This window comes from Microtus ochrogaster, chromosome 8, assembly GCF_000317375.1.
Source record: "Microtus ochrogaster isolate Prairie Vole_2 chromosome 8, MicOch1.0, whole genome shotgun sequence".
In the NCBI taxonomy this organism is placed as follows: domain Eukaryota; kingdom Metazoa; phylum Chordata; class Mammalia; order Rodentia; family Cricetidae; genus Microtus; species Microtus ochrogaster.
The window spans coordinates 86,227,695-86,237,150 of NC_022015.1; the positions used below are offsets into that span (position 1 = coordinate 86,227,695).

The 9,456-nt window shown below is 47.5% G+C and overlaps 1 protein-coding gene across 1 annotated transcript in view; it reads left to right on the forward strand.

Annotated features, from left to right (window-relative positions):
• Positions 1-5,343, forward strand: part of Pnliprp1 (pancreatic lipase related protein 1) — a 14,772-nt gene extending 9,429 nt beyond the window's left edge. The window contains exons 10-12 of the mRNA XM_005352548.2: positions 1,709-1,817; positions 2,426-2,593; positions 5,262-5,343. Of these exons, the coding sequence (XP_005352605.1) occupies positions 1,709-1,817; positions 2,426-2,593; positions 5,262-5,343 (359 nt within the window). The remainder of the gene's footprint in view (positions 1-1,708; positions 1,818-2,425; positions 2,594-5,261) is intronic.
• Positions 5,344-9,456: the final 4,113 nt, after the last annotated feature.

Consider the following 9,456-nt stretch of genomic DNA (forward strand, 5'->3'; position numbering starts at 1 on the left):
TCTCTCTCTCTCTCTCTGCCTCTCTCTCTCTTTCTCTCTCTCTGCCTCTCTCTCTCTGCCTCTCTATCTCTGCCTCTGTCTCTGCCTCTCCATCCTCTCTGTTCTTTTTCTATGTCTCTTCCCATCATCCTGTCTCTGTGTCTCTGTCTCCGTCTCTGTCTCTCCACACACACACACTCACACAAACACACTCACACACACACCCACACACACTCACACACACCCCCACACACACTCACACACACACATTCACACACACACACTCACACACACACACACACACACACACTCCTGTATTCATTCAGCAGACATTCTTGGTACTAGCTCTTTGCCAGCCCCATCTGGGCATGTCCCCTTCTCTACTCATGTGCCCCGGTGCCTCTCTGATGTGGAGTGACCAGTTGAGGGAGGGATGACTTCTTCCATAACCCCACTGAATGCACTCAGATGCTAGGTCCATATTAGACATGTTTGGTCCATCTGTGACAGATTTTACATTTGTGATACCATGAGGTATCACAGTAAAAACAGAAACTATGTGTCTATAATGCTATATAAAAACAATATGTCTTGTGTAGTTTCTGAAAGGCGGTGTATTGAGGTATAATTTACATACTTCCATGCATGTTTCTGGTTTGACAAAGCAATAGATGGGTAGATGGCTTCATGAGATTTAGGGCCTTCACAACACTGTAAATACACATGCCTATAATTTTTTTGCCAGAAGACTGATTTATCAACCCATAATAATGCAGTAATATTTTGAAGGCTTGCCTCTATTTTAACTATAACAAAGGAATCATTTATTACCCCATCAACACTTATTTATGGATCACAGATATGGGTTGCTAGCTACAGGGATAGAAGGATGATCAAGCCAATGTTTTGAAATTTGTGAGTCATTAGTCGAACTGGGTTTGGTGATTGCTACTGGAATTAACAAATGGGGAATTTGACCCTGAGAAGAGAAAGGTTACATCCCTGGGACTGTAAAAGCACGTGGGACTTAGACAGGGGTGTGTATGCGCTTATGTATGCGCTTGTGTATATATGTCTAGATAACGGTGAATCTGCATGTTTATATGTGTTAATACATTGAATGTTCATATGCGCGTATGTGTATATATGGATGGACTATATATGTATATTTATGTGTTTGCATGTTCTATGCCTCTGGGTGTATATGTGCTATGTCTGTGTGTGTGTGGATATTTGTGCATGCTCATAAGCCCTGGAACAGTGCTCTAGGTATGAGTTCATATGACAGCTACCGAGCACCAGAATCCTAGAGATGCAGAGATAGGACAGACCCAGCCTGGAGGTGCTCTGCACTAAGCCATCCTCCCGTGGGTAGCCTGTACCCCTGGCTCCTCTTCTTGCCAGAACACACAGCACCACCTCTCTGGAGTAGAACTTTCTCCAGCAAAGGGCTCGCTCGGCCCTGTTGGATCCAAAAGCCTTTCGGCTCTGTGTGGCAGTTTAAAACCCACAGCCTGGCTAGTGAACTTGAGGAAGTGCACAGTTAATATTATTTATAATGAATGTAACTGTAAGTAGGTCTAGAGTAGCCACAACTGGGTGCTCATTTAAGGTGTGAATTAGCAAATACGATGTCTCACACTCTGTGCTGCCCTAAAAGAATGTGGGCAATAGCTGGGCTCAACTGTTTTCTGTGTCCATGAGGTGACCGCTCCTTTGCTATGCCCAGGTTGGAGGTACCGGGTCTCCTTGACACTGTCTGGAAGAACAGTCACTGGGGAGGCCAAAGTGGCTCTGTTTGGAAGCAAGGGCAACACTCAACAGTATGATATTTTCAGGTAATCTCTGTACAGTGTGCAGAGTGCTAAACATTTTCATCTCTAGACATCAGTGGGTTTGAAACTACTTTATGTACAGAAAATAATTTTACACTTCCAATTATTTTTAATTTAAACCTAACAATTTCTTTCCAGCACTTGGGAGGCAGAGGCAGGAGGATCTCTGTAAGTTCAAGGCCAGCCTGGTCTACAGAGAGAGTTCCAGGACAGCCAAGGCTGTTACATAGAGAAATCCTGTCTCAAAAAACAACAACAAATAAAACACCTAATCATTTCTTAATATTATACTTTAAAAATCCACTATTGTTCCAGATAACACATGTTAAGATAATAACCTACAATATAGATGATTCTTCTAGAAAAAAATAATTTAAGAGAATTTAATCATTTTCTACAAAAAAAGAGAAATTTGAGTTTGAAAAACAATCCTAAATAATAGATTGAGGTTGCCAGCTTATTTCCAGTTTTTCATTCCTCCATCTTTGACTGATGATACATTTGGAAGAAGATTCATTATTAAAAATCAGATAGGAGTGGCGGGTCATGGTTCTTTGTGGTCATCCCAGCGTGCTTCCATAAATGTGAATATGCCTCCTTTTTATTTCAAGGGGCGTTATGAAACCAGGCGCTATACATTCCAATGAGTTTGATGCCAAGCTTGATGTGGGAACAATTGAGAAAGTCAAGTTTCTTTGGAATAATCACATGATAAACCCAAGCTTCCCCAAAGTGGGTGCGGCCAAGATCACTGTACAAAAGGGAGCAGAAGGAACAGAGTACGTATCTTCCCTGGCTGCGTCATCGGGATGTGTGCAGAGGATCTCTGTGTGGGAATTCCCTCCCTGGAACAGATAGAAAAGAAATCACTTGAAAGGGGATGGAGAAAACACAGATGGGACCATTCTTGAGGAATCCCATCCTCACCACAGCTTCATCTCTCCCTGAGTAGGCACAGGGCCTTCAGGGGAAGAGAGGGAGCTGGGATGGGGACGATAGGATGCCCTAGGGAGGCAGAAGAGAGCTCCAGCCCAAGGCAGCCGGCAGACCTTTTGAGGCTTTGTGAGAAGTGTCTGATCCTGGTGTTCTTGGGGATTGGTAGTTAAATGGGGCCAGCAAACTCAGACTTTTGGAAATATCACTTCTTCTGGTGGGAAAAAAAGTGTTGGCCTGTGGTTGGCCCATGGGTCACAAACTTGGGTGAACTTCTACTTCTGAAGTCACCCCTGATCCCCTAAGGTGAGAGGGCAGAGACATCAGACTGGTCAGGTGACCGACCGTACTCAGCATGTTCTCAGTGGGACTACACAGAGAGAGAGGAGACCCAAGCTGGCCAGTAGAGAGCCTTTCCCCTGGCCTCAGAGCCTCCATTGTAAGCCACTGCCTCTAGGTCTGTTAAGTATTCCAAGACCCGAATCCTGCCACCGTGTGGCTAAAGGCACATTAGAATGTCACTGGAATCCTGAAGGTTTCTGAAGATAGATGTTCACTTCCTAGAAACCTAAACGAGTTGAAGCAATTCCTGTGGCCCTGTAGTCCTGAGCCCATCACTGTCATGGGCCCTCCAGTGACTGAGCACAGACATTTTGCCTACTTCCTCTCTGGGAGGAGAATTTCCTTTAAAGTTTTCATTCATTTGTTTATTCGGGTAGGTATGTGTGAGCATGTGTCATGGTGCCCACAAACCCAGAGGACAGCTTGCTGGACTCATTTATGCCATGTGAGTTCTGGGGGTCAACTCAGGCCAGCAGGCTGCCAGGGCCACTACCTGCCGAACTTCTTACTGGCCTAAGAATCTCTCAAGCGATCTGACACCAGTGGTTAAATATAGGAAAGTCAAAACCCACTCCTATTGCCACAAACGAGCTTGGGGAATAAAAAAATTCAACTAGTAAATTATTCAGATATTCTACTAATAGGAGGATTTTCCAGGAACGTTTTTACTAAATAACACTAATGATAATTATAAATGAAAGAGAATCAATATCTAGACTCAACCTCTTCTGGGTTCCCTCTCCCATGCAATCTGATGTAGTCATCTCAGTGAGATTCCAAGTGCTATGTAGGGCCTGCTGACTGGACTTCTTCCAATGATAGGAGACCAAAGGAAAAATAGAAGCCCATCCTGCTCTCCCTACCCCCATCCCATTCGGGACCCATTGTAAATGTGGTAAATGTGACGTTGACAAGGAGTCCATAGGTACCTGTCCTGGAAAACGGGGGGAAAGAAGATACAGCCTGCACCAAGGAAGTTGTTACACTTTAGCTGTTGAGAAAAACAAGACTTTGGGTGCACATGGCAGATCACGTGACCCATGGGAAGGATGGAGACCACAGACTGCTGGGGAGACGGGGGTAGGGGAGGCAGGAGCAGCATGAACTGTCGAGGGGCCGGCAAACGGAGGCCAGGCTGCTGGGACTTAAATGCGGAGCTTCCAGGCTAAAACATCTAAGACAGACACACTCAGAAGAGAAAGTTGGAGGAGGCCAACAGAGACAAGCGGTTTCATTAGGGTTGCTTACAGGAGCATGGATAACGGGCTCCTCAGGGGAGTGTGCACACCTTGCCAGTGGCTACTGTGGAAAAGCAAAGCAAATGAAAACAGTTGGGACAGAGCATCAGAGCTCACTCGGTGTCAGCTCTTGGTTCTTCAATAACCACAGAAACAGCCACTCGTGTCTGTGTTAGTTCCTTATCAGAAACTTTTCCCCACTTATTGTCGGGAGATGTTGCATAATTACCACGGGAGTCTCAATAACGTGAGCGGGAGCCCTCTTCTACAAATGAAGAGTTCGTCAGGTAACAGTTATCACTGGCAGGTGGGAGAGATGTGGGGACCAAGGAGAAAGTCGGACTCTCTAGTCCTAGCCCTGGAAGACAGGTCAAGGGAGATTTGGATGGGTAATACTGCAACAGAAAATATGGCCAACAGCATAGGGTAGACTTGGGATTGTATCTTGGACCTTAACCTTACATACAGCCTTCTGTGACTCCGTTTCTTCTCCTGTAGGCAGGGCTAATCAGAAGACCTCCTCTCCTCACCCACGGGTAGTGTAGTTTACACATGTAAACCTTTTGATGTATTTGCCTGCCACTGAGAATCCAGTCTCTCATAGATGCCATGGCCTTCAGCTGAGCCTTGAGAGCGCTGAGGAAAGCGTCAGTGACTGCCTCTAAGTCAGTCACTGTGACCATCAGCCTCTGTTAAAACGGGAGAAGGGAGGTGCTGCCTTAGTGGGCCACAGTCTGTGTATGACTGGACCAGCAATGGGTTCACTTCAGAGCAACAGCGAGCCCTTCCCTGGGCTGGGTGGGCTTTATACTGGAAATCCAGAGGGTCGCAGCCTCTCCCAGGCCTCTGAGCTACACATCCGTGTACACTGTTGTTTAATGCTTTCACAAAGCTGACAGAGCACGCCAGTACCAAACACTGCGTTTCCTTACAGGTACAATTTCTGTAGTGCAGAGACAGTGAGAGAAGATACCCTGCTCACCCTCATGCCTTGTGACGCCCCAGACATGATGTGACCTCCTATTAATGCCAATAAAATCCTCTGTTGCACACGCCCACACAGCGTCTCTCTTGGATGTCAGCTGCCACCCATGGGGACATTCAGCAACCGAATATTGGAGACACTAACGAGCATGTCTCTGTATGTGGGTCCCTCACCTTGGCATCCAACAAAGCATTACTTTACCATACTTCCTTGGTCTCCTCCACGCTCACTTTTCTCTTTCTCAGAGAGGGTGTAGGTTCACAGGACAAGAAAAGGGCGAGTAGCCAATAACTCCACATCATTTTACAGTGAGAAACTGAGGCAGAGAGCAGGGAAGGTCTAGGCTCACACGTGAATTTGTGCCCCGTCAGGAGTGACGGCCAAGCTTGACTCCAGTGTTCCTTCCCCACCTGGCTACTGCCTGTGGAGTCATAGAAATCCTTTATGATGCTCACTTCCTGGCTGTTAGAGGTGATAAAGGGGTCTGGGTGGGTGGGGGAGAGCCCAGGGGAGAGCCCCATGATTGCTCTTGTTGAGAAACTCACGTGAGCTCATGTGCACAGCCAGTCCTCTGACTACAAGGCTACTTCTCGGCCCTCCCTGAGTGCCTTTCCGCAAGAAGGATCCAGGATGGATTCTAGGAGGTGCACGATGCAGACTTCCTGCTAGAATTACTGGGGAGCCCTCAGTCAGGTGTCATGTGATGTTTTACTCTTTTGCCTTTTTGAGGGGTCCACTACCTAGCTCCCAAATAAATCACACATGGAGGCTTATTCTTAGTTATAAATGCCTGGCCTTAGCTTGGCTTGTTTCTTGCCAGCTTTTCTTAAATTAACCTATCTACCTTGTGCCTCTGGGCTTTTACTTTTCTCTTCCTTCTGTATATCTTACTTTCAGCTCCTCAGGGACGGGTGCTCCAAGTAGCCAGGGATGGCGAATATTACATGGTCTTTTGCTGTTGTTGGAGCCAGCAGTAGACCTGACCCCATGCTCCAGGCAAGGTGGCCCCGTATTAGCCAAAGAACTCAATCAGTGCAGTATGGATTCTACAATTCTGCAAACAGGTACCACACACCAGTTCTGTCTATGTGACTGTGCTGGGCAGTGGGTACAGAAGATACCAACCATATCCTGGCAGTGTGAGTAGCAGTGTTGGTGCTGCTATACTGCGTTCTGGGTACACGAAGCAAGGTGTGCCCAGGAGAGGGTGACCAGGAAGGGGAAGGAACACATGGGTAAAGTTTTCACAGGGCAGGTAACGCTAGGTTTGATGACAGACATGCCCAGAGATGTCAGGCTGACAGGCTAGCCGGGAGGAAGCAGTCACTGTGGATATACCACCAGCTGTAGAGGATGAGAACCCTCTGATGTGACTAAGGAGAACCTGATATGATTGAGGTCTTCACGAATGACAGCTCTGCTCCTGGTCCAGGGTAAGATGTAGCTTTGTCCCTCACACTAACAGGCGTGGTGACAAAGGTCAATTCTTTTTAAAAAAAGAACAGCAAGGATCACACAGTGGTGGGTGGGCGGGGGCTGAGGAAGGAAGGTGGGAAATGCCTGCTGGCCACATCACTGCCACACCCTTTGCAGTGTCCTGAGCCTCCAGGGCCTCAGGTGACCTGAGTTCTAACAGAGTCCTGCAGATACAAGAGTGGCCACATGATCCTGAGGGGGGCAGTCATAGTCAATGGGCCCAGACTGGAGTAGTGCCAAGGCCTGGGCCTCTTCCCCCCACTTCCTTTCCTAGAACGTGTGCCCACATCTGCAGTCAGCACCTGGTCCAAAGTGTTCCCATATGAGATATGCACCTGGGCAAAACTCACATAAAGGCAAAGGGCAGGTCCCAAGGCTGCACTAATGGGCATGGAGGGTCAAGCACCCGTTTCCTGGTTCTGCTGAGATTGCATTCCCACATGCTGACCCTGGAAATGGATGGACGCTCTGTGGGGACGTGCGCTCTCACGGGCTGAATCTGGAGATGAACTTTTACGGGCTGACCTCAGAGATGGGCAGACTCTGGTTCTGATGGTTATTCCATAGAGGGTCTGCCAGGTAGATTTCATCAGGACAAGTCTGACCAAGGCTGGTTTCACTGGGCTTTGTTTTAGTGGTTTTAATTATTGAAAGCCAAGGGTGTAGAATCTTTGGAGTAATAAGAAGATGCTATGCTGTCATGAAGCTTTGATATAATTTCAAACACTCACATAGTCTGCTGTGTGATGTTAGTTTTGAGAATACAGTTCCCCTTCCTTCAAGATCAGACCCTGTGTGAGAACTTGATACAGCTTCCCTTCCCGCTTGGGAATGTGGCATCTCATGGGTACGACCTCACATGGACGTCACTGACCTCCAGTGCTAGACTGGAAAATCCATACAAACTCTGAAAAGGACTGCATACAACACCATGTTCTCTTCTGAGTCTTGCAACCTTGCTGTCCACCTGCCTTGCCGCATGGCAGGACATACGTCCTCCAGAACCTCCACTGCGGAAGTCAATTACCTTTCCTTATGAACCGTAAGTGGTGCAACCTGAACTGGGCATGGCTTGCACCCAGGTGAGCCAACTAGACCTCAATGTCTCTGGAAGCTGCTCACTGTGTGGTTAAGGCACTTCCAGTATCTTCTCTGTGAGCTTGAAGTGCATGATCCTCCTCCTCCTTAGCTATTGAGAACCTCAGAAACTTTCTCTTTGGATGTGATAAGCTCTGTGACTCATGAGAGCACACTTAGATCATCTTCCCATTTCTATGGTACACAGATTAATACGCAGTTTATTAGCATAAAGGTCAGGTGGCCATGCAGACTGTCCAGAGGCAGTATAATGGGGCTATGAGTCAGGAGTGTGCTCAAGCCGGGTGACTTGTCCAAAGGCTGCTGCCTCTCTGGTTTATAGCTTCCTCATGAATCCAATGGAGGCAATAAGGGGGCCCTGAATTCCTAGTAGTGCTGTCCGTAGGCTCTAACAAGGAAATCCACAGCATGGTGAATGGCCACGCTCTACCCTTAGCTGATACAAGATAAGTGGGTTAACTTCAGGGTGCGGTCATGGTCTGGCTATAGACCTTCAGGTGAGGTTGTTATAATCCCCAGATCTGAGAGACAGCAGTGCTTGTGAACACAGGCTTTATGCCCAGCCCATCTACACCCTGTATACAACCTCCCAGAGTGCACAGGGCTAGCCCTGGCCTGGGGCTTTCGGAGTCCAAGGACTCCTGAAGACAGACATTGCCGTGAACTTTTGAGTGTCCTCCCTCTGGGCTGCATACCAGAATCACACGGAAGCATATATAAAGGGAAGATCCCACAAGAACATTTAAGAGGCAGTCACGTGATCTGACCCTTGGAAAAACCTGTGGATCATTCCCACATTCATGTGGGTGAAGACCCACCATGTTACAATGGCTTTCCATTCCCAGGGTTTGAACATGCCATAAAATAATTCTCATTTCTTTGGGAAGTTGCCTACTTAGTTTTCATGATTATTTAAACCAGTTTTAGAAATATTTTTTCTTTGTGCATTAAAACTTTTGTCTCTTGAGCTAATGCTTGATGAATCAGAATATTTTAGATCATTTTAGGAAGAATGACATCTACATATCTACTGGAATCTGAGAAAGTTTGGGGAGTCTGACTGACGACCAAAACTATGGAGGAGCTAGCCATAGGCTTTGAGAGCAGATACTTTGTCTGGGCCCCTGGGTGAAAGAGCAGGCATGAGGAGTGTGGGGTGTGGCCATGCCCCTGGCAGGAGGAACTGCAGGTGCAAATGTTCATGTAGCCATAATCAATGCCTGTTACAGCAAATTTATAAAGGCAATAATTTCACAGTTGTAGATACAGGGAAGCTCAAAACAAAATATCTGGCTAGTAAAGTCTGCTCTCCAGGAAAAGCAGGTGTGCTCTGCAAGTGGTTCCTCCACCCCTGAAACCGCCAGGCAGGAAGAGGAAGACGTCAGGGTGGCGAGAAGAATGGGAGCAGGACGCAGCTCCTTTGTGGCTCCTGCAGCAGGCACCCTGGTCCCCTGGAGACCGAGAAGCCCAGGGTCGTGGGCGAGGTTGGCTCCTCGCACCCATGGGGCTCAAGGGCACATCAGTCCAGTGCACCCATGGGGCTCAAGGGCACATCAGTCCAGTGCACCCA